The sequence below is a fragment of the Anopheles coustani genome, chromosome 2 (genome assembly GCF_943734705.1).
Source record: "Anopheles coustani chromosome 2, idAnoCousDA_361_x.2, whole genome shotgun sequence".
Classification (NCBI taxonomy): domain Eukaryota; kingdom Metazoa; phylum Arthropoda; class Insecta; order Diptera; family Culicidae; genus Anopheles; species Anopheles coustani.
Window position 1 is genome coordinate 110,870 of NC_071289.1, and position 26,758 is coordinate 137,627.

Here is a 26,758-nt window from a genome sequence, read left to right on the forward strand (position 1 = left end):
TTGTTAATGGAAGACAAATCCTTGGAACTTTGAAACATTCCCGGGTATATGAAAAAAGCTAGATTTTTTAATTAAAAAATTAGAAAATTCAGTTCTATTAACAACAGATCGTAGAATTTTGAAACGAATCTTTGAAAGTTCCAGATTTTTCAAATCTAAAATGTTATAATGTGTTAGGCTATGGTCATGCTTTGTCATAATGGGCCTACTAGAGATTTTCCATGTTTTACATAGACCTCTTGAACACACCAGGGCTTAGTCTCGGCTACGAATCAATGCACTGAGAATGTCCTGCAAAGCTCATGAGCTGTTATAGTATACCTGAATGGTATAATATTATTTAAAACAAATAAAAATATCAACTTCATTGTTAATAAAAAAATCAACATAACATAATTTGCAAATCATGACGCAGTCGCAATATTCCTGCTGTTGCGCGAACATTGTCCTGGGCGCCTTCTCTGACATGAGTCGAATTTACAAGTAATCCCACTATCATAATGTTATGCTGTGTTTATGTAAATCTTTTAATTTACGAAAATAAACAAATATTCTGTAGAATTCGTCTCCAATCTTTCAACATCAACGGGGTATTTAATAATACGTTTTGAAATAATACATGGTTCCTGTAGGAACCAACTTCTTTTACAACTCAAGCTAAAACAACCGTTAGAAAACAGTTCCTATATCAACTAATGTATATTTGAAGATGATTAGGATATTATTCAGAAACGGTATGAGGAGAAAATCGTCCCATGAGCGCCGGGGCTACACCACCTCGACGGTGTGGGTTCGAATCCCCAACCGAAATCGGAAGATTATCATATTCTCCATATTGATATACAAAATTGCAACTCATGATGGCTTTCTTTAGAAGTTAACCGTGTAACGGTTGGCTACGTTTTAGCTATTCGTCATGTAAATTTGGTGTACTAGCTGTAACTTTCTGAATAAAATCTAATGATTGTTATCTTACTTATTTCTATAAAATTCTCATTTTATCTTTCTCAAATTTCTGTCACATTCCTTTTTTCATTGATATTTAATTTAAATTCATGTGATTTTTACTAGATATATTTGTGTATTAGAAAGCTTATGTTTATAAGCTGATAACATGTCCTTTTGCGGTATTTTTTCACATTTTTCACTATTCTCTGTGCATCCTTTTGCAACGTATTTGTAAACGACAAGAAAGTAGTCCATATGAAAAAAATAAAAATAAAATGGAGCACAGAGAATAAACTACATACTTTAAAATACAAAATGTCTTCTTCTTCTTCTTGGCGTAACGACCTTGTTGGTCATGCCTGCCCGTTAAGGGCTTACGAGACTTGTTTCCCTGTTGTACGTGGAAAGTCAGCCCTCTCGTACAGAGGGGGGTCTCGGTTGGGATTCGGGTACGGGTCCGGTCTCGGTTGGGATTCGAACCCACGCCGTCGAGGTGGTGAGCCCCGTCGCTCATGGGTCGATTTTCTAACCGGCGGTACCGCTCGGCTGTCGCGGACCCCAAAAAAAAAATAAAATACAAAATGTATAAAATTTATAAAAATACCAGCTGTCCGTCCTGTGGTTTGACGGCTCATCACAGTACCGATTGTTAAACAGAGTGCACGATATCCTAAGGATGAGGCAACCCTAACGTACACTGGGAAGCCAAGCACCATGTATCAACTTAGCATTATGTTTTGATGGTACATAACATACGTTTTTTCTTTCTTTCTTTCGTTATTAAACACACTTATCATAAGTGTATAATGAAGTGCATCCAAGAAATACCGTATCTTTCGAAACTGAAGTTCTGAAACAAAGCCTGATTTTGGAGGATTGTTTTATTTCCTAAGTGTTGGTAATGAGCTTTTGATGAAAGAAATAAGTTTTAAGAAAAAACTGAGAACGTAAAAAAACAGAGAAATATGAATTTTTGACATTCTTATAAAAATAAACCCGTAAAAGAAGGGTACGCCCTTCTTTGTAGGGCCGTGCTTGTTTATGCTGCTTCGAAGTTTCATACAAAAGTCAAATACAATTTGACTAAGGAATGATCGTAACGCAGCATCGCATCGTGAAATCGAACCAACATTTCAAGATGTTGTTTCGATCGCAAGCTAAAACGAGTTCGGGATATGCTTCTTCTACCAACACCAACACTATGGACATTCCTCAATTGTATGCTATATTTTCTTCCTAAGCGTGTCGCATAGCGCTATTCTTCTCCTTCATTTCAAAATCTAGGTCCGATCATGACGCTTTGCCGCTTTCTCAAGCTGTTTTTTCACCGACAACACTAAACTTCTATCTCCCATACTATTAATCAGCATGACAGTATTCCATCATTTCTATGCAATTATCTAAAATATTTTGCTAAATTGGCTTTCCCTAATTCCTAAAGGAAGATTGTAGCAAAATGTTGTGTATTATGAATATATATTTTTTGTTCCCAAATCGTCGATGCTTTTTTATGTTTAAAGTTTGCCTTATGATGAAACTATGTTATTTTTTGTCAGGTTGTGCAAGCCAACCGGCAAACATTTAATTCATCGACATATTTAAAAATAAAGATGATGCAGAAAACGACATCACAACAAATGAGTCACAGATAACAAACAAAATAAACATACAAACGACCATATGCAATATTACTTCTGCCTACCATTTCATTAAGTTTATTGTATTATGTATGATTACATATTACATATGACATGCAACCAATATATTAGGTTTTGGTGTTTGCAATCCATCCATTTTGAATTATAGTTCATCAATGCAGTGCTGTAATTGAAGAAAAATTAGAAAATAGGTTTAACATTATTAGGTATTTAGTTTCGACTAAAACGTTTTATTTGCATTCTTTGCAGGTGAAAAATCTCCATAAACAATATTGAGCACTTATAGCCTATCTAAGGTAACGAATCCAAACTTCTTAGCATGGGTTTAGGTTTTGACCGACAACAGTCCACGCAAAACATCTCCACGTACCAAAGTATCCGATCGTGGTTGGTTCAGGTTATAATTTCACATAAAAACACTCACACACAGGGAGTGCCAAAAGGGCACCGCAAAGACCAGCTCAAAGGGCGAAAAAAGTGGTCGCTTACCTGATCGTGGCAGGTTCCTACCAGTACGAACACATACGGCGATCTGGATGAGATGGTTTATTCATATATTGTTGATGCTTCTCGTTACTGCAGCATAGCACATAATCGATTGGTGGCTTGCGGTGAGATGAGTTTCTTTGCACCCTGCGTGTTCCATTCAACTACCAAACCAAGGAACTTTTTTTCGGCATTCCATCTACTAGTTCGGCTCATGAATGTGTCAGTGTTGCCTCTCCAAATATCAGTTACCATTGGTATTTGTGACTTCTAGTGCCCTTAGTTGTGGAAGGAAGAAATGGGATTCTTCTGTTGTAAGAAAATAAATTCCCATGTATCAAATTCAGTTGAAGTCGGAATACGACGGTGTTGAAGCAACAAGTGACGCGCTGCAATGGCGCTAACGCCCTGTATAAGTTTTCAGTGGTATCACTAAAGTTAGTTGTAGGTTTTTCATCGGTATCAAAAGTTTTCTTTATGTAGCTTATGTTGTAAATCGAAGTTCATTTTTCGAAGCAGTTCGAAGCAAAATTGTACAAACATATTAAATTGGCTTAATCAGCACTACGTTACACGGATCTTCGTCGCATATTATACGAATATAACGAAAAAAGATGAAATAGACATGAAAGACTTCAACGATACGGTAGAGGTGAACTCCATACGGTTGGGTTTGTCGCAAAGTGTCTCATTTGTGTTGAAGTGGTTTTGTGAAATGTTGCTTTCCATTACCTATGATGTCAGGGTAAATAGTAAAAAATTAAGTGCTTTTCCCAAATACAACGTGGCAAGTGAATATGAAATGTGCATAAAAAAAAAGATGGTTTCTTCGAATGATAATATAATTGAAAAGAGCACCTTAAACCACGTGTGAGATCTTAGATGCAATAATTTTGTACCTTTTCTGTAAACGGAGTAACAGAAGATGCAGCAGAATGTTCATAAAATAAGCATACTCCAAGAAACAAGAAAAGATGAAAAATCGTTTTAACACAAGAAAAAATTGGAATTGATACTAACGGTAACACGGATGTGTTTTGATTTTGTGTGCGTAGGTTCCAGAGTGTAGAAACGCAAGTATATTATATATAATATGTCAAATATATATTTATATATATAGCTTTATGGATACATATATTTACATATATGTAGATATATAAAAGCATTCCCTGTGCAAGTGAGCTACACGTGCTTACGTGTGTATTGTGTGATCGCGGCTATAAGTATATGTATTTGTACGTTTATGTATGTGTATGTGTTTTGGTCCACATGAGTGTGTGTTTTTGCGTGATCGCGTGCGCATGAGAAAGAGATATACCCTTATTCGAATGCGAATAAAAAAAGGATACATGTAATCTAAATTTGCTTCAGGGTTCCCTATTTCACTGATTGTTTCAAATTGAATCTATTTATTTATAAAGATGTATGCAAAAAGACGTTAAAATATAATATAGTGGATGAGAAAAGTGAATTGAAGTTGAAGTGATTAGCTTTATGAATTCAGGTGTGTTAAACATGAAAATCAGTTCTTGTGTTCCAACATCACCTAACCGAATGTGAAAAATTCGACAAAAAGTGAAATGGGTACAACATGTTCTTGTTTGACGTTAGTTCAGGCAGAATAAGTGGTAAACCGTGACGAAATAATAATCAATGTTCACATAAAAGCTTCGTTTTGTCCATGTGGCTGAAAGTTAAACGAGAAAGGCAAAAAAATACAGTGATGCTGTTTGCTGCGCCATGATGTAGCACAGTGGAATAAAGTGATTTGCGCAAATTTCAAATTTGATGCTTGAAGCAACGCTGGTATAAGTTGTAATCGTACATACGGTACTGGAAAAGTACATGTTACCTTATATTAGTAGATATGTGTGAAAAAGAAGATAAAGTGAAAGAATTAGTGATAAAAATTACAAAAAAGGAAGAAATTGGTACATTTTAGTAGTTTTCGTGTTAAGTACCAAACAAAACCTATCAACCGCATTCACATCATTAACAGTCTACAATATTAATACATCCGGAAGTGTGAAAAACGTTAATTATTGTTTTTCAATATTCAGACTTTATAAGGTAAATAAACGGTTTGGAAACATAATCATGTTCGAAAAAAGAATTGAAAGAATTGAAAGAATTGAAAAAATATAAAAGCTTTGGCATAAATAGAAGTCAAATACAACGAACTTCATAAGTTCTAACATAGATGATCAATGATCATAAGAGTTAAAATTGAGTATAAGTTAGGAACCTTGGTAGTAATGGTCAGCAACCTTTGTTTTTTTATGTGGCACAATATCCCCCTAGTGGGACAAGGCCTCTCACCGAAAAAAGTTACTGTGACAGACACACGGTATATTACAGATCGGTGTAATACCGGGGGTGCCAGACTCGAGATTAAATCCCAAATTGTGCATAGTATTACCTCGCGCTACTGCTCCACCATCAGCACCCGTCATTTTACTGGTGTTTTATTAAATTATAAATTCTTATCAGTTCCTTTTCCTTGTAAATGTAAGCTATGAAATAAAAAACAAATTCATCTGCTACTGAATTATGGTTTTTCGAAGTAAACTTTAATTTAAATACATGTTGTATAGAATAAATGTAGTGAAAGCTCGATAGTTTTTCAACCCACTCATTTTTTAAATAAAAGTTTGAACCTTCGCTCTCAAAGAGCTTTTTTGTTTGCTCTACGATCAATACATTTTTCTGGAAATGCTGCACTAAAGTGATATAAGCTACTTTTTGGCCAATGGCATGAAAAATATCGCAAGAGTGTCTTAGAAGACAAGTTGTAATTAAAACTTAGGCATTTTGATCTGACCACTCGGTTACCTAGTTATATTCGGAAAACGTAAATATATGCTTATCGTCAACTTTTCTATCGTATTAAATTCGTTACAATCATAAATAAATACATTTGTTAATGGAACCATCTCCTGTGTTTTACAGATATCGTCACGAACTACAAATCGAAAACGTTAACAAATACCGACGGGATGACACAGTGTATCAAATGTAGCATAGTATGTCGAGATCGTTTACGGGCACAAAGGAGGTGATGATTTGTAGCGACTGGCGATCAGCGGTGAAGGAGTTACGCCGGTTTCAAAAAACTCCATACGCTGTACTACTGCAGTATTATCGCGAGAATCCTGGCATATCAAGTTCCTTCATCTCCGACAGACAAGAAAAATTCAGAGTGCACAAGCAAGTTGATCATGTTGAATGTACACACAATGACAGCAAATGAAACCACAGGTAGTCACAGTAGCTGCAGTAATCGGCACAGAAAAATGTCACTCCTGTGGTTTTTATTAATGATCTGTGCCTTTAGTGGAGATAGTGGTGGAGGGGGAGGTCCTGGAACTTTGTTTAATATGCTACCAATAGCAATAGCAGAGCATGTACGGGAGCTGGAGGTATCAGAGGGTGTCCCGATAGGACATCAAATCGGTTTCATTGGGGAATTTTTAAACGACGAGAGTGGTGACAGTGGACCACCGTATCTGATTGTGCCTGTTCCAGGCAGCGCAGTAGATACAGACTTAGCAATAGATCATACGACGGGAGAGATTCGGACAAAGATAGCACTGGATAGGGAAAATCGTTCGTCCTACTCACTAGTAGCCATTCCGCATAGCGGGGAGAACGTACGTGTTTTGGTACGCGTACTGGACGAAAATGACAATGCGCCTACCTTTCCGACAAGCCTGATGAACATTGAGTTCCCGGAAAATACACCTCGAGATGTAAAGCGGACACTCAATCCCGCACGAGACGCTGACCTCGGCCGATACAATACACAGCGGTACAGCATAATTTCGGGTAATGCAAACAACGCGTTCCGGTTGTCTTCACATCGCGAAAGAGACGGTGTACTGTATTTGGACCTGCAAATCAACGGATTCCTCGACCGGGAAACAACTCCAGCCTACAACCTTGTTGTCGAAGCGCTGGATGGAGGAAGCCCCCCAATGCGCGGTCAAATGACGGTCAACATCACGATCCAGGACGTGAATGACAATCAACCAATCTTCAATCAGAGTCGGTATTTTGCGACTGTGCCCGAGAACGCCACGATCGGTACAACGGTCCTTCAGGTGTACGCTACCGACCAGGATGCCGGTGAGAATGGTCAGGTAGAATACGCAATCAATCGGCGGCAAAGTGATAAAGAGCAGATGTTCCGTATCGATCCTTCTACGGGACTCATATCCGTCAACAAACCACTTGACTTTGAGACACGTGAGCTGCATGAACTAGTCGTAGTGGCCAAGGATAGAGGAATGCAGCCGCTGGAAACGACAGCCTTCGTGTCGATTAGAGTGACAGACGTGAACGACAACCAGCCGATCATCAATGTTATCTTTCTGAGCGACGATGCTACACCCAAGATATCAGAGTCGGCCCAACCAGGCGAGTTTGTAGCTCGGATTTCCGTCAACGACCCAGACTCCAGGACGGAATATGCTAACGTAAACGTGACCCTTTCTGGAGGCGAAGGACACTTTGGGCTGACAACGCGAGACAACATAATCTACTTGGTGATCGTTTCGTTACCACTCGATCGTGAGATTAAGCCGAATTACACCCTTAGTGTGATCGCGACCGACACGGGTAATCCTCCATTGCATGCCGCAAAGGACATTTTCCTAACCGTGACCGATATCAATGATAACGCGCCTGAGTTTGAGAAGGACGTGTACCACGCAAACGTCATGGAAGTTGCTGATCCGGGTACCTCCGTTATTCAGGTGACGGCAATCGATCGTGACGAGGGCAATAATTCTGCTATCGTATACTCGCTTGTTGACACGCCCGATACACACTCGCATTGGTTCCAGATCGATAGTCACTCTGGGCTTATCACGACACGCGCGCACATCGATTGCGAGACGGACCCGGTGCCACAGCTAGTTGTGGTGGCTCAGGACAACGGAAGGCCACCCTTGTCTTCTACCGGCACAGTGCTAGTTACGATCCATGACGTCAATGATAATGAGCCTATCTTCGACCAGAGTTTCTACAATGTATCCGTGGCTGAGAATGAAACTAAAGGACGCTGCATTTTAAAGGTGAGTTAATTATGTTGTCATTTGCTCAGTGAAGTCAATCTGACACGGAAATCTTATCTCACAATGAGTCAAGGGAAGTCTAGTAAAAGGGACACTCTTTTCTAATCTAATAGTAAACAATTTTAAAAATGTTATTCACTTCATGGATTCATTTTTAAGCCTTCCTGGTTTGTATCTAGAAGATGGTAATAGTTGCCTATTGTTTAACATGGGCGGACTGAAACAGTTTTTTAAGCCAGAGAATGAATTTGATTGACTTGAAAATCTCAAGTAGAGGTTGTGACTCTTCGAGTTGAGCATGATCATAGGTTCATTTCCCCATTTGTTTTCCCTGCATACCATATTTTCTGTGACGGACCGATTCCAATACAAAAGGGCTGACTATCTACTTTCGTTAAGAGAAAAAGGATATATATATATATATATTTTGAGGGCAGAAGAAATAAAAGATATTATGAAAGCTATTGAAGAATATTGATCAGCCATTTGTCGTTATAATTTGTTTGCTAAATAATGTTTTTACAACTTAAAGAACTTGTACAAAATTAGTCGCGAGCTTAAATTTGTGTTCAATGCGAGAAGTTATTATATATGAACAAAAATGTTTAAGTAGGTATATTACTAGAACATACAAGCACCTTTACAATATGTCATTATTCCAAAATTATAGTCTCATATTTTTATAGCGTGATGTAATTTATGAAAAGATAAGTTATTCTATTTGCCTCTTCATACTACATTCAAAAACTGTCATACATTCAAATTCATACTATCGAAGTATATTCTAATAAGCTGTTGTCAATAGTATTAACGCACGAACGATGTAAACTAAAGCATATTTACATTGCTTGTGCCTAAGAAGTAATAGAAACATGAAAAACTGATAGATAATATAAACATACGCCGATGATACCCATGTTTCCGACAAATGAAAGTAGTAGCTGATCAACAATGAAGCAGACAGCGACATTCCAACATAACAATGTGTACGTGAAACATAAAAAGTTACACTTTCGTTATAGTTGCACGTATACAAGTAACGTCTGAAAATAACATAAGACATCCACACTGCACCAGATCATTTGACAACGGGGTCGCGGTTCCTTAGAGAACGATCTTACAAGAAAGGTGCCGCTGCGGGTTGAGGCTTCCACCAGACCTGTTCATGAGTTCAGAAAAACTTGTTTCTTGGTCAGTAAGACCGCGTAGTTATCGGCAGCTCGCTCTTGAGAACATTCCCTTCACACTTGGTTTACACGGTTCGACATCGGGAAAAATTTAACTTTTGTTTCCGCCGAAGCTATCTTCAACCTTACATCCTTCCCCTCTTGTACCAGCAGCTCACTGGATCATCAATCGCCTCATTGTGTCTGTCACAACTACAAGGATCAAGTATAGTTGGACAGAAATTGAACATGGCGACCAACTGTGGTTTTCGTGTGTTAGTGCAGACTGTAAGATGAAAGCTTTTCGAAGATTCTCTTTTAAACTCTGTTGAGATGTTTTTTCTTCTATCCAACGTTTTCACCTCCTACATCGTTGTGGCGCAGCGATCGGCAGAATAGAAACATTTTATGCGGCCATGTGCCTCCTCACATACCTAAGGATTCCAAAGCTCCCAGTGCAAGATACACGTTATTTTTTCATCTTCGCGTTTCAGCTTCATTCAGTTTTTCTCCTTTGCACACACGAACTATTTCAGGTTTCCTTAACTGTACCGTTCACCACCTTTTTTCTCCATCTTATGACACGACAATCTGCGTTTTATGCATTCAACCTATTCGTTCGTTTGAATTATTGTTAAAAATGCTCAATTTGTGTCATTGTTTAAAAGGACTGATACTTAGTAAATAGCATGGGCAAAATCAAAGAGTCAATGCGCATATCCAAATTGTTTATTAACCATTTTGGGCTCGAATAATGGATAAATTTATAATTGATAATGTTTACCTTGCAAATCTTACATTCCCCTGTACCTTTTGCGTAATCATATCTTAGGGGTGAATGCTAATGCGATTTTCATTAGATAAGTTATATGGGCTTTGTTGACAAAATTATGCTCTAAAGAAAAAAACATTACTAGACCATATTACCTGACCTGAGATATCTCGAACAAAATTATAAAGAGGGATCTAAGGAAGTTTGTATCCACATGAACCAATTTATGTAGTCCAACCGCTGTCATTTTGTTCATTTCTATAAATTTTTCTTTTAGTTGTGTGATACTGATTCGTTCAATTCGTTTTTTCAATTGATGTGGTTTTTCTACTTTTCTCTCCGTTTCTGTTGACGCCTCAATGTGATCTGCTTGTGTAAAACAAGGCAAGCATCAAGAAGGGTTATCAGCAAGAGCGAAAAGCAAGAACAAACGAAAGAAATGGAAAAATGAAATGGGAAACACAAACCCTTAGACCCGATGATTGGCAGTAAAACTTTTCGGACTAATGATGCCTGACTTTTCCTTTTCGTTAACTGTTTGCGGATGGCATCCCTACCACAATCGAAACGTAAACGATGAACAAGCAATGCTGAATATTGTGGTGGTCACTTTTACATTTCTGTAGAACTAAGACATAAGATGGTGCTCTGCACAATGAGCTTTGTCTTTCATCCGCTTATGTTTTCTTCGCCTTTATATTTTAGTTCAAAAGCTGTCGACTGCTATTATCGCACCTTTTTCGCAGTCCCGACTTCGGTGGTGAAAATTAGACTTCAAGGGGGAGCGTTCCCCTGCCAGATTATATCGCTTCCTTTTACTTTTAAATGTGGTCTTCTACTTATTTGTTTATGGGAAATCAGATGGAACACGTTAGTAGATAACCTGATAGCAAAACTCTATCGTATGAGTAGTAATATGTTAATATGTTTAGTGAAGACGTGCAGCACTAAATGTTTTATTTTATTTTATTTTGTTTTGCGATTCCCTTTTGTAGTGTTGCTTCTTTTGAAATGCCTCAAGTTAACAAAGTTTGTTTAAAAAATTTTAATGTGAGCTCATATGCGGTGCAAACGGAAACCCAGCCTAGTGCAGTTGCTTTTGCATTGCATACCAATCTAGCTGCTTTCCTAATAGATTAACGACCTTATGTTTAAAAATAGAAAGACTTTTTTGTGATAAAGCTTTGAATTCACTATACCATACCTGCTTTTTATAAGCTTTGCAAAAATGAAATTGAGTAACTTTGAGAATAATTACATTACTTATAGATTTATAGCAAAACCTTAACATATTTAAAACCCTGCAATATAGACAATCACAAAGAAATGTTGTAAACGATATTCGTACTTCGAAATAGCAGTAGTTCGAGTGAGCAGTACTTGCAAATTACAAATCGGAGTTCACGCATGTTTCTTCCGACATCGTCAAAGTGGTCAAGCAGCAAGCAGCTATAAATTGAAGACTCCAAAAACTTACGCTACATTCATATTTCTTTCAGTAAAAACGGTTTTTTACATGCAAAAAAAAAACTAAAATGTACCATCTATTACAAAACGGCTGGGTTTTTCCCAACGAAGTGTTCTGGTGATATGTTCCTTTTGGTCCTATTAAGGTTTTAGGGAAATAAAAAGCTTGAAAAATTTCCAAGGAAAAATCAGAAAGTCAAAAAACTTGAAAAAATATTTGTATCTATAGTCGAAAAAAAAATGAAAAACTCAAAACCGGCGGGACCAATCTTGGCGATGTCTTCGTATGTTGTGTTCCTTGTTACCCAAGAAAGGATAGGAAAAAAATAAAATTTGAAAATTTCTGAAGAAATGCTAAAAAATTTGAAAATTCATGAAAACAGCTTTTATCTATGCTAATAACTCCAACTGGATCATTGCGCTCATGTACTGATCGCATTGAAAATGAAAATGAAGTCGTGAATCATTTAGAGAAATTTCTAAACATTTTTTGGGTTTGCCTGATATGCCACGACTTAAAGATGGATCTGTTATTCTTATGTGTGTTCCCTTGAGTTTCAACAATTTGTTATACCAATATTAGCGTATTGTTAATATGGAACGTGGCGAAGTTCGTTGGGTCCATAATATCAATTTCTATGATCAAAATTAGCACATAATTTATTTTATAACTTTTTAGTTAAATATCTTTCCACTTGTTTTAGTCCGTTTTAAAACTGAAAAAGTTCGGTTTTGGGAAATGAGTCAAATAGAAAAAGTTACTACCATTTGAAGATTGATTTCTATATTTGGTAATGTATAGAAAATTTAATTTGCTATTCTTTTATTAATGCATTATCCTCAATCTATTCTACGAGTTGTCCTCCACTTTGATAAAATCTTTAAACTGATCTCTTTTATATACGTTAGTGCATCAATCTTTTTATTTTAACCAAAACAATACACGAGAAAGCGACGTTTGGTGACCTTTTCTTCATTGAAACTCAATGCAGATAATTCAGTTGCTACATTCTCACATTTTCATATTCTTTATTTCCTTTCATTCGAAAGTAAATTCACAAACAAAGTATCCAGTTGTTGGCAAAGAATTCCAACATCAAAATTTGAAAAAAATATGGACAAAAAGAACGGGGCCCTCGAATGCTCGGGATCCCAAGCAGCTGCTGCTGCTTAGATTGATTACGCTATGATCCGCCTATGGCCATCATGCATTTATTCGGGACAAAACATATAGCATAGAGTGCAAAAGCATTTTTTAATAATGATATAAGCATTGTGTTGTTCATCTAGTAGAAGTTCTGAAAAGTTAGGAACGATAAGCTTCTGTTACTGAAAGTGATATAAATCTGGGCTTGTTTTTTCGATGGCATACTTATTATTTAGTTCAACATAACTAAAAAACAATCCAAAGAGCACTTTGTCCCAGCCATGCTCAAGTTAACACGTTAAGCGCTACGTCGGTCCCGTGAGTCTGACAGTGTTCTTTCCCGTAAGCTGGCGTCGGTCTGCTTGGACCGACAGAGTCCGTTAGGTAGGCCGGCGTTTCTACGAATCGCTGGCAGAACGGAAAGCAGTGCAATTTGCGCATAGCGCATAACGTGTTAAAGTCCATTTATCGACCTATCTTATCAGTAGACTACACACGCCACCTGCTGATAAGAAATGTGTGATGTGTTTAGGCGATTCATGCACTCATATCGCATTACTCCATCATCTACCAGCGCTCCAAATAACCTCTGTCAGTCGATATTTGCGTAGTGGTACAGCTACACACATACAACGTGTCAGTTGATTCACAAATAGTTGAAATTAAGCAATTTTGTTTCCTGAAAATCATAGCCACAGTCAAAATGCAAACGCATTTGTTCATAACATCGCTTTTATTGGCTGTACTGACTTCCTCAGTTCATAAAGCGTACGCTGACATCAACTCTGAAATGGCAGCTTGTGCGTGTCAACTCATATATCGACCAGTTTGTGGAAGCAACAACGAAACCTACTCAAATGATTGTGTTTTGAATTGTGCAGTGAACACACCCACTGGCCGATCTATCGGACTGCATAAAGTAAAAGACGGAAGTTGCACAGAAGAAGAGTTATAAAGACATTTCTACATATGATCCAAAAATAAAGTCTGAAATATTCAGTATATACCTCATCTGATAAATTTGTCATTGTATTATTGGTTACTACTAGTCCTATCTCCATCTATAGACTGCATATTAAGTGGCTCAGTTGTGAAGAAACTTATACATTGAGAAACATGATTTTTCAAATGTTCCGGCTAATTAGTTCTTTGAAGCAGCATTAAAACCAACCAGTTTTCGTCTGTTAAAGTAACTATCAGAAACGTACATGAGCTACAATTGAGTTAACTCATAGGATTGATCACCGTTTATCTAAGCTAGTTGATCCCCGCTTATGTGCTATATACATTCCTTTTGTCTCTCTGCGAGAGCATGTCACAAAACGTGTGTAAACTCTTCGTGCCATGTTAACTTCTAATAACGATGAACCTAATAGCATATATATTACCCATGCCATGTTAACTTCTAATAATGATGAACCTAATAGCATATATATTACCTTCAGCCTTGAAGAAAGAACGCGATATATCAACTATATTTAACTACATATATCCCAACGATTTTTTTCCTTTTTGTGCCATTTCAGTTTGTTAGGATTAGTGCTTCGTTTGCCATAGTGACAGTCTTTTCATTCATCTCCATTTTTTTCTTCGAATTAAAAAAAATATATTTCGGTGATTGAATTAATTTATTACGCTCGAAGGCGACGAGAAATCAGAAGCAGATCAATCTTCTCTTGGGCCCTAGCGGTAACCAAACTGATTTGTTGCTTATTTTTATTTAATTATTGTAAAAACCTATACAAATTTAGAAAATACTGTTTTTTAGCTCTGACCAAGAAGTGGGCGACAACTAAGTTAGAAAATGGGCCTACGAGCGCCGAGGCATTCACTCGATGGCCTAGGTTCAAAATTCAACCGAGACAAAATGTAGTCGATTCGCTAAAGAAGAAGAGAAACCTATACCAAATCCAATCCTGCTGAACACCAAACGGCTAACAGTGCTTACTGTTATCTACAACAAAGGAATTTATTGAGATAGTGTTGTAAGATGGTACTGGTACAAAAAATCATGTAATTGGATTGTATGTCGTCCGCAGGTAACTTTTTTATATGATTGTACAGCACATGGTTAGATGTAGAGGCTGTACATGGTTGTACAGACCATGGTTGGTATAACACAAATGTACTTCTCAAGATTACATTCATAAAACTACCCTTTAAAAAAAAAGTCTCAGTAAGGTAACGAACGTATTGTGACAGAAACACTTAGATTTATATATTGTTATACTGATTTTAGTACAAGAGGAGGGTCCCAGCGTCAGTATGGATTCGTACTAACGACGCCTAAGGAGCCCAGCGCTTATTTTTTAACCGGCTTAAACTGAATATTTTACATTTAGACTGGTCTTTAATGGTTCATGTTAACCGTTATGTAAGTGATGTGTAGATTTGCACAATGTTTCATCAAAACCAAAATCAAAATATTTGTCCAAATTTGTACATTGTATCACAAATCTTAGTATTAACGAAAATGAAACATGATCTATCTTACCATCCCTTATTGCACATGAAGTAAATTTAATTCGTTCACCTGCGCGTAGCCATCAAGATCCTCAAACCCAATCTCCAACTTGGGATGCAAGCGGCGTTAAGATTCACTTTAGGAGTACATCGCCAATTTTCCCGCAGCCTTCCCTGTGGGAAGGGACGATCAGCCCACCCTCCGGATGGTGTCGAATGACCCGTCCGTAGGGCATTCTGTTTCAATGAATCAGGAAGATTCCGAAAAAAGAAAAAGAAAACGATCAAGACGATCAAGTCCTGGTGAAGCTATAAGGGAAGAAAGTTAGCCTTCTACATTCCATTCATCTTCCTTTTCGTCTCTGCACAAGGTAAGATGCATACATAGACCGACAGTCAAAAAACGTTATGATTGCGATGCTATCTCATTTGAGGATGGGTTTCATTCAAGTTCTTTTCCCTCATCACTCGCGCTGCACAACCGAATCCCAATCAACTTCCTGCGTTTTCCACTCACTTCCATTCCCTTTCACGCATTGCCGGTTTTTTGTATTTTATTTTCCACTACTTGGCTGAGCAATGAAAACCTTCTTTGAATTGAGTTTGTATTGAACGAAAAATCTCATTTATTTAAAAGAAGCCTGAAACAAGCTATAAGGCGATGGGCGATAGTGTGCATGTATTCGTTGATTGAAGGTTCCAAGGATGGAGATAAGAGTACATTTTCCCTTGTTTTTCATTACACCATTGAGCCTCTGCATCATTGATTTTCGCTGAACCGCTGAACGTAATAAGACGATCGCGGATCCAATCGACGGCCATTCGATGAGCACCTTCATGGTCAACCGATGATGGTGACGAATTTGGTGGTTAGCGTATTGGTTTCAACGAGAACGTTATTTTCAACTGCATTGGCTTTTTCATATTGCTTGTCTTCTCATATTATTTGGATTCATTATTCTACAAATCGATTTATTTTGTTTGTTGGTTCGTTCGTGATCAATGTTAGTTTTGAAATGTTTCAATAATAATGGTACCGGTTTAAAATAATTTCAACAAAGAAGAAATATCCAGTTCTAAGTACGCCAGTCAAAAGTGTATCAGATTTCTCATTGCTATTCTTATAGCGTATTATAAGACTTAATAACATATTGTTAGTAATTTGCCAAGCACTATTAATTAGCTTAGATGTAGGAAAATACATTTTTAGTTAGTTTGTTGCTTCTTAATATCTAACAACAATAACAGTATAGAACGAATAAAGACTGTTATTTTGAATTGTAAGCAATGTTTTTCAATGTATGGCAACATCTAAAAGGTTACGTTAGATAGATGATAGGAAATGGTTGTTTCTTTTCCTTTAGTTCATTTGCAGAAACGCATTGCTTGTATATCAGAGAGATGAAAATGTTTGTTTTTCAACGCACTCTTTAAGTATTGCCCTTGATTTATTCGAAAACCTTGTATTTTTGTACAAACAAATACTTGTTTCTAATTGATTGACTATCAATATTTTTCTTGCGTCTCTGTTCTTTGGGTTTAGTTGAAAGATAATTTCTGCATGTCCACCGACTTGTTTGATGGAGTCATAACTATTAATATAGTTTAACAGATATTGCACACTGATAATATAGTGGACTATCCTTTCATTATTTAGTTATCGATTAATTACAGCGACTAGTGCTAGGCCTCGACTGCGTGGGTTCGAATCCCAACCGAGACCGGACCCTCCCCTGTACGAGAGGACTGATTATCCACGTACAACAGGGAAAGTCTCGTAAGCCCTTAACGGGCAGGCATGACCAAGAGGTCGTTACGCCAAGAAGAAGGAGAAGAAGATGTGCTAGGTTCTAATTATTATAGGCTACAGTAAAATTTACCATTATTATAAGAACGAGATCATTCCAATTTATTCCCAGTCAATCGTAAAAGAATGTTGATAAAATATTTGCTTATGTTCATAAATCTAAGGAGAAGGATCGAAACACAGCGATATATGATTATAACGGCGCACCTGCCAAACATATTATGATAAAACTTTGCAAGTCTAATCAATGATTGTCCAGTCCAGTAGTGAATTTTGGTGAAAAAACTCCTGGTGATATATTCGTATTTTTGATGAAATGAAAATTAGACATGGTGCTGTTAAAACCATAAATTGTGCAATTTTGCGAAGAAAATGTCAGGATGTGAAAGATAACCCGTTAACGTAACATCAAAGTGACAGAGTGTATAACATTGTAATTTATTCTCTATATTATCCAAATTTGCAGGTTTCGGCAACTGACCCGGATTGCGGCGTCAATGCGATGGTAAACTACACCCTCGGTGAGGGATACAAAAAGATCAACGTGTTCGAGATCCGGCCTAGTACTGGTGAAGTGTGCATCGCTAATGAACTTGACTATGAAAATCGAAATTCGTATGAGTTTCCTATAATTGCCACCGATCGGGGTATGTTTTAGCACTCACATTTGTTTATCAACTTTTAATGCTGTTGCACGTTTTATCTTTGGCTTTCTTTTTGTTTCTAGGCGGTCTTAGTACGACAGCTATGGTGAAAATTCAATTGACTGACATCAACGATAACCGTCCCACGTTCTATCCGCGCGAATACAATGTGTCTTTGCGAGAATCTATGCCAACCAATTCACTCCTTTCTACACCTGTAGTAGTCGTAGTGGCCACGGATTCAGATTCCGGTAGCTTTGGTACCATCAGTTATCGAATAGTGGCGGGCAATGAGGCAGGCATATTTCGCATGGACCGATTGACAGGCGAAATTTTCGTTACTAGACCCAACATGCTCTCGAGCAGGACACAACCGTACCATCGGCTTAATATTTCAGCGAGCGACGGTGGAGGTCTACGGTCCACGCAAGATGCCGAAGTTTTCATTAGTGTTATCGACGCCACGCAACGCCCACCAATTTTCGATAAACCGCGGTACACGTACTATGTCAAAGAGGACGTCAAACGTAATACGGTTGTGGGAACAGTTTCAGCAACGAGCAGCAGTTCCGGTAAGCATACAATACTTTTTTCAATCATTCCAAACATTAGTCAGTTTTTAGTCTTTTCACAAAACATTAACTTTCCATTTTACTTCTACGTTTTCAGGCAATCGGGGGTCGCTTAGATATTTCATCTACTCTGGCGACCCAGACGGATACTTTGCTATTGATCCAGTATCAGGAAACATTCGCGTGGCTAATGCACTCGATCACGAAACTAAGCCACAAGTGCTGCTGAATATCCAAGCAACAAGTGGAGATCCTCCAGCTTATGGTCACACGCAAGTCAATATTGATATTGAAGACGTAAACGACAATCCACCCGAGTTCGAATCCAACATGGTTCGCATTTCAGTACCAGAGAATGTTGAAATTGGTTCCCCGCTGTATGAAGCAAACGCCCAAGACAAGGACTCCGGTATGAGCGGTGTCATAATTTACAAATTGGCAAGTCAACCTGACGCTAAAAAAAGAAGTAAGACCAATCTATTCAGTATAGACAGCCGTAGTGGACATTTGACGCTAGCAAAATCCCTGGATTACGAAACTATGCAACGACATACGTTAATAGTGACGGCATCCGATTCTGGTACGGTATCACTGTCCACCAATCTCACCATTATTGTCGAGGTTCAAGATGTTAATGACAATGCACCAGTCTTTGAAAAGAAAGAATACTCAGTCAAAGTACTAGAGTCAACGTCAAGCAACTCGCAGGTAGGTTTATAACATTCATCTACTCGAGAAATAGCTGTTGATTCAATCTATTTTTTCTTTTGTATTCAATAGATCCTTCAAGTCACTGCGAGCGATGCCGATACTGGCAATAATGCACGACTGACGTATAAGATTCTTTCAGAAGATCATGGTCGAACAGAAAAATTAACGCAAGATGCTATAAAAGAAGAGACCGTCTCGGATATTTTCGGAATTTTCCCTAACAGTGGGTGGATTTATCTTCGCACAAAACTTGATCGAGAAGTAAAGGAATGGTACAATATTACTGTCCTGGTTAGTGACAACGGTGTGCCGATTCTCAGTGCCACGACTCATGTGATTGTCACAATACTTGACGCAAACGATAACAACCCGATCTTTACGAAACTGGTTTATAGTTTCGAAATTGAGGAAAATATGCGGCGGGGAGCTACGATCGGAACGGTTGTTGCACTGGATGCTGATGCCGGAATCAATGCCGTCGTGCGATACAGTATTATTCCGAGCAACACCAGTTTCCAGATCAATCCCGTATCGGGTATGAGAAAAATCACTAGATTGTAAATGACATATTCGTTTCTTACGTCAACTATTTTTGTATTGTAGGTGAAATAACTACGCGCGACTCGCTTGATCGTGAAACTAAAGAAGATTATGACCTGGTGGTGGAAGCCAGAGATCAAGGCACTCCATACCGTAGCTCACGTGTTTATATCAAAATCCATATTCTAGACGTCAATGATAACGCTCCGGACATTGTAGATCCGCAGGAAGATGTAGTGAGTGTGCGAGAGGAGCAACCAATTGGAACGGAGGTTGTAAAAATTCGCGCTATCGACCGTGACAACGGCCAAAATGCATCGATCACTTACTCCATACTTAAGGGTCGCGACTCTGACGGGTACGGTGTATTCTCAATCGATACAATAAGTGGCGTAATTCGCACGTTGACCTCATTGGACCACGAGGAAAAAACTATCTATCGGTTGACAGTAGCAGCTACCGACGGAGGTCAACCACCAAAACAGACAGTTCGTCTCCTCAGAATCGAAGTACTTGATTTGAATGATAATCGTCCTACCTTCACAAGCTCTAGTTTGGTGTTTAGAGTAAGTAAATATTTATATTGCATTTTGTTGTACTTTACTTAATTTATTTTTTTTACCCTACAGTTGCGCGAAGATGTTGGTGTGGGACACGTTATTGGCTCTATCAGTGGCAATGAACAAGCAGATATGGAAAATCTTATCTCAAGTGCAACTGAGCATATAACCTACACGTTGACACCCCTCACAAATGATATTTCAGAAGGAGCATTCGATATTGATCGCAACTCGGGCAAACTAGTCGTTGCTCGACAACTCGATCGTGAGCAGCAAAATGAGTATCGTATGGAAATACGTGCCTTGGACATGAGCGCATCCAACAATCCGCAGAGTTCGGCTGTTACAGTCAAAATTGAAATTGCCGATGTTAACGACAATCCACCAAAGTGGCCCTGTGATCCCATTAACGTTTATATATCTGAAGATACTGCTGTGGGAGCAATCGTATATAACTTTACCGTACAAGATAACGATACCGGTACGAATGCAGAAATCAAATACAATCTCTCCAGACCTATACTTACTGCTCAAAAGGAGTATTTCGCAATCGACTCGCTTACCGGTTCACTAACGCTCTTATCACCTCTGGACCACGAGCAGAGTCAAGAACTATTGCTTATAGTGCAAGCAACCGATCAATCGTCAAATTTCTCAGAAAGATTAACAACCTCAGTCACAGCGCGCATCATAGTGACTGATGTGAATGACAACACGCCAATATTTGTGGTTCCACAAACGCCAGATACCGTGGTGCACATCAGCGACTCACTGGAAATTGATCAGGTTGTTTCACGTGTGGTGGCAATCGATCAAGACAGTGGCGAAAATGGTCGAATCGCGTACAATATCGTCGCTGGTAATGATGACGAGCGCTTTACGATCGATTCTAACTCCGGTATCATCAGATTGGCGAAACCATTTAGTAGTAATTTCATTGTAGACAGTGGCAAAAGAAACACAGGAAATGGAAAGTATCAGCTGCTGATTTCAGCTAGAGATCACGGTTCCCCTCATCCTCGTGACGCCAAAATTACTATCCAGATTGTAATACAAAATACAACCAACAGTCCCCCGCGCTTTTCCGAACCTGTTTATCATGTAAACATCACAGAAAACGTCCCAATAGGCAGCTTCGTCGTCCGTGTATCCGCCAAGTCTTTTTCAGACACTGGCACTCCAGGAGGTTCTGTAAATCTTACGTACGAAATCCCAAAAGGGACCGGTGATGATCTGTTTACTGTGGATTCAATTCGTGGTATCGTTACTACACGCGGAATGTTTGATCGAGAGACAAAGGATATCTACACCATTCCAATCTATGTGACGGAAGTAAACCTGCTAAGAAATCCACTCTCCCTATCATCTGCTAATCAGGATGTGGTACAATTTGACGTTGCTACGCTAGTTATACGCATAACGGATGTCAACGATCACGCACCAGAGTTTGTTGTGGGATCTTGCTATTCGTTGGCCGTTCCCGAAAACAGCGAACAATCTATCATTCACACCGTAGTTGCAACTGATATGGACGATGGACTGAACGGAGAAGTAACCTATAGTATTTCAGGTATGTATAACTTTGCTTAGTAAGCTTATATGTTGATTCCTTATTAAATGGTCAATTTACGTTACACAGGTGGAAACGTGGGCAATAAATTTAGCATTGATTTACGCACCGGTGCTTTGACAGCTCGTCCGTTAGACCGTGAGGTGTACGCCAGATACGTTTTGCAGATTACCGCACACGATCGTGGATCGCCGTTAGCTCATCAGGGACATTGCAATATTACTATTCACGTAGAAGACGAAAACGATAATGATCCCAAATTTGAGCTTCAGAAATATATTGCTACGATTGATGAGGATGCAAAAATTGGAACACATGTACTCACGGTGAAGGCAATAGATGCTGATGTCGGCATCAATTCCCGGATTGCATACTCATTAGCTAATGTTACCGAGTGGTTGTTTGATATCGACAAAAAGACTGGTCTTATAACTACGGCTGGGTTAGTGTAAAGAAAAGATATCAAAATGTTTGATTTATTACCCTAATTAAGCATTTTCAACTTACAGGCTTTTCGACCGTGAACGACAAAACGTGTACAATTTTATGGTTGTAGCTATGGACGGCGGGAAATACAATGCACGATCACAAAATGTGCAGGTGCAGGTCATCATTGCCGATGTGAATGATAACAAACCAGTGTTCGATAAATATCCGTTTCGAGAGCACATAGGAGCATTAGTGCAACCAGGGCAAACATTGCTACACATATCCGCTTCCGATTATGACCAAGGCAATAATGGAGAGATAGTCTATAGCTTGATCGAGAATTCAAGCAATGCCAAATTTCGCATCAATTCTGCAACGGGAGCACTAAGTGCAACGCAAAGTCTTGCTAGCGAAAACGGTCGCCTACTGCACATCGAAGTCACCGCACGTGATAAAGGAAACCCACCACAAATAGCAAACGGATTAATCGAGCTTCGAATTGGGGAAGTACAGCAAGATCTACCTACGCTGCGTTTCCAGAATACCTCATATAGGGTAACGCTCATGGAAAACACTCCAGTTGGTTACGCAGTGCTACAGTTGAATGCAGTGCGAAGCGATGGTCGGAGGCAAAAGATCATCTATAGCTTTGGTTCAGGAAATGAGGCAGGGATGTTTTCGATTGATGCAGTTACAGGAGAGATTAAAATTCGCAACTCCCACAATCTTGACTTTGAAAAGTTTAGCCGGTTAAAAACCGCAGGCATCGAGCTAGTGGCAGTCGCTAGGACCGATGGTAGTCCGTTGCTGTATGGATATACAACGATCAAGGTGGAACTGCAGGACCGAAATGATAATGCCCCACGTTTCACTCAGCAGCAGTATGCAGCCTCCGTTTGGGAGGGTAACAATAAGGGCACATTCGTTATCAAGATTGATGCATTTGACACAGATCAGGGCACAAACGCAAGAATTTTGTATCATATTGTAGATGGTAATCACGACAACGCCTTTATCATCGAGCCTGCGTTTAGTGGAATCGTCAAAACGAACATTGTTCTTGATCGGGAGATCCGTGATAAGTATAAACTAAAAGTCATAGCAACCGATGAAGGGGTTCCTCAAATGACCGGAACAGCCACCATCAATGTAAATGTCGTCGATGTTAACGACAATCAACCAACATTTCCTCCCAATACGGTCATAAGCGTTAGTGAAGGTATGTTAAACTATTTCTCGCTAGAAACATCTTTATTGACTATTTAATCCGGTCGGGCTCATCCCATTTTCAGCAACGAGCGTTGGAACGGTACTGACTACTATTACTGCGAACGATGTAGACAGCAACCCTCCGCTTACTTACAGCTTTTCCGAACTCATGGAGGACGATGCTACAAATTACTTTTCAATAGATCGATATAGTGGTAAAATCATTCTCATAAAACCGCTTGACTACGAGGATCGACACGAATTTCTGCTACGATTATTGGCTTCCGATTCAGCACATATTGCTCGAACAACGCTTACCGTTCGAGTGCTAGACGTTAATGATAATGCGCCGGTCTTTCAGCAGATCACATACCAAGCATTACTTTCAGGTAAACTATAACTTAAAACAAAACTAATTTGTATAGGTTTACGAAATGTGAATACAATACTTTTACCTATTTTTAGATTCTTCTGCTGGCAGTAATGGAAATGTTATGGTACTAACGGTAAACGCATTAGATGCTGATAGCGAACGAAATGCAGCAATTCGCTATTCTATTGTATCCCCTACAGCCAGCGGTTTCACCATTGATGAAACTGATGGTCATCTGTTTGCTAACATCAGTCAACTAACTAAGCGTGTTCGCTTCGGAACAGTTTACATTACTATAGCTGCTATCGATTCTGGAACACCAGCACTTTCATCCACTACTACCGTACGTTTAGAGATGGAGTCTAAAGGACTACCACATCCTCATCTTGTACAAAGTCAGTATCGAGCAACAGTGAACGAGGCTTCTCCTCCTGGTACAATAGTGGTCAACTTATTACCGAAATCAATTAACACTCAATATTCTGAATCAGTAGCTTTTCAAATCATCGATGGGAATGAAGGAGAAGTTTTCGATGTTGCATACCCCGAAGGCAATATTGTGTTAGTGGATAAATTAGATCGTGAGAAGATTGACTACTACGAGTTGAAAGTTGTAACTCTCGATGCAGGAGTGAGGCACAAGTATAACAAAATGAACCTCACTACAGTAGTGCGAGTGATGATTACGATAGAGGATGCTAACGATAACGCACCTGAGTTCCAACCGGGAATCTATGAGGCAACGATCAGTGAGCTGGCACCGGTAAAGTACTCGATTGCAACATTAGTAGCAGTCGACGCAGACCAACCTGGTACGCCTAGCTCCGAGGTATTTTACCAGATAATCTCTGGCAACGACTGCGGTGTGTTCTCTATCGATCTAGTATCCGGGCTGCTGTACACCAACAACTATCTTGATTACGATCGCGGTCCGACGCATTATAGTTTGGTCGTTCGTGCATGTGACAGCCATTTCACAGCTAGATGTTCAGTTCACCCCTTCACCATTGATTTATCCGACGAAAATGACAATGAGCCACAGTTTCCAGTTCCGGAATATCTAGAGTTTGTTGGAGAAAATGAACCGATCGGCATTAGCATTTTCACTGCCCGGGCTACGGACATGGATCGGGGCCCATTTGGTACTGTGAACTACACGATTGAAAATGCACTCTCCAGAGGCTACACTAGTCTAGACGACAGCGGAAATTTTTTCAAAGTCGACGCTATAACTGGTGTCGTTAACTCGAATGCTATCTTCGATTATGAGGAAAAAAGTCGATACTCGTTCACGCTGCGAGCCACCGACAAGGGCGGAAAATCGAAATCGGTTCGTGTAAAGATCATCATCGAAAGTCGTGATGAGTTTAGTCCACAATTTACAGAGCGCACTTATCGATTTGTTATAAAACCTCCAGAATCGGGATACTTTTCCGTGGGTTATGTTGTTGGCCACGTAACGGCGACGGATAGAGACTGCGGACCTGATGGCCGTATAGTGTATCAACTCACTACCCTGCATCCGTATTTTAAGATGAATCGTACCACGGGAGCAATCCTGATCAAAAAGAAACTAGACAACATTTCCTCGATGCTTGACACCGGAAGAGACATTAGTTTGGTTGTAACTGCCGGCTCTGGAAGACAAGGGTCGCTTACTAATATGACTGTGGTTGAGATTGCCATAGATGCATCGGCCCACAAAGGCACCGAGCCCAGCACATCCGGTGGCTATGAAAACTCACACTCCGTTTCTGGTGGCGGAAGCTTTGCGAGCTGGGCACTCGGTTTGATCATCTCACTTCTACTAGTGATCATTGGTGCTGCATCTGTTTTTCTCTTCTTGCACCTACGCAGCCGGCAACAAAAACATGTCAATAAGTCTGGCCTAAGCTCGGAATCTGTTGGCCACTCCAACAATTACGTCGATCCTAGTGCGTTTGATACAATCCCTATTCGAGGATCATCCAGTGGGACAACGAGTGCGACCCAGTTTGCCCCACCGAAATACGATGAAATTCCACCTTATGGTGCAAGCTCCAACTCAGGTGCTGCTACTACATCCGAGTTATCTGGGTCTGAACAATCTGGTTCAAGTGGACGAGGTTCAGCTGAAGATGATGGAGAAGATGAAGAGATCCGCATGATCAACGAAGGTGGACCTCTACAACGGGATGGACTGCAGCTTGATGGTCGATTGTCAGACGTGTCCGTACAAAACACTCAAGAGTATTTGGCTCGTTTGGGAATCGTGGATAACGGTACAACTGGGAACGCGTCAAATTCTTCACGTCGCTGCTCAGAAAGCATGGGCTTAGGTAGTTCTAAGGATGCCATGTTGCACACACTTCCAATAGACACGTTGCACATGTTCGACGACGAACACCATAGGGAATCTGACTTGACGAATCTCATCTATGCCAAGTTAAACGATGTGACCAATAATAGTGATAGAGCCAGCAGTGTGGACGAGACGGTCACCAATGCGGGAAGCATCGGTGCCACGGTGGACCATGTTATGATGGGTGGATATGGGGACGTACCAGTCGTCGGTAATCAACAAGGAATTTCAATGAACGGCTCGCTCAGTTCAATTGTACATAGCGAGGAAGAACTGACGGGTAGTTATAACTGGGACTATTTACTCGACTGGGGCCCCCAGTACCAGCCCCTCGCGCACGTATTTTCTGAAATTGCTCGCCTTAAAGATGATACACTGTCTGTACAGAGTGGCAACAGTGGCACGTCGAGTGCGAAAAGTAAAAATTCGTTACACCACACGGTGAAAAACATACCGCCACCATTGCTAACAAACGTTGCACCACGGTCAATCAACGTGCCAGTTTTTGCCGGGCGAGGAACCGCAAACAGCCACCATGCAGGAGCACCGAACCAGTATTTACTTCCCCGCTCTCCCATAAGCCACGACTCTGCTGCTGGTTTCAGCACCTCTTCTGCCATGTCTCCCAGTTTTTCACCATCGTTGTCACCCTTAGCAACAAGATCACCCTCGATTTCCCCACATGTCGTGTCAACAGGCGTCCCTACGTCGCATCACATGGTTTCGCTACCTCGACCACCGCAGCAACGAGGTGGAGGCCAACGTAAACCCTACTAGAACCAAACTATCCTGCTTTCCTCCATTCAACGTGGCTGTGTAG

At 39.7% G+C, this 26,758-nt stretch overlaps 1 protein-coding gene across 1 annotated transcript; it reads left to right on the forward strand.

The window, feature by feature from the left end:
• The first annotated feature begins 6,385 nt into the window (after positions 1-6,385).
• Positions 6,386-26,740, forward strand: LOC131267262 (protein dachsous). The gene is made up of 12 exons (XM_058270092.1): positions 6,386-8,167; positions 17,456-17,636; positions 17,717-18,205; positions 18,303-18,913; positions 18,986-19,451; positions 19,520-20,022; positions 20,086-21,586; positions 21,656-22,028; positions 22,096-23,234; positions 23,308-23,613; positions 23,690-25,888; positions 25,955-26,740. The coding sequence occupies exons 1-12, from the start codon at positions 6,386-6,388 to the stop codon at positions 26,713-26,715; spliced, it is 10,311 nt and encodes a 3,436-aa protein (XP_058126075.1). The 3' UTR covers positions 26,716-26,740.
• Positions 26,741-26,758: the final 18 nt, after the last annotated feature.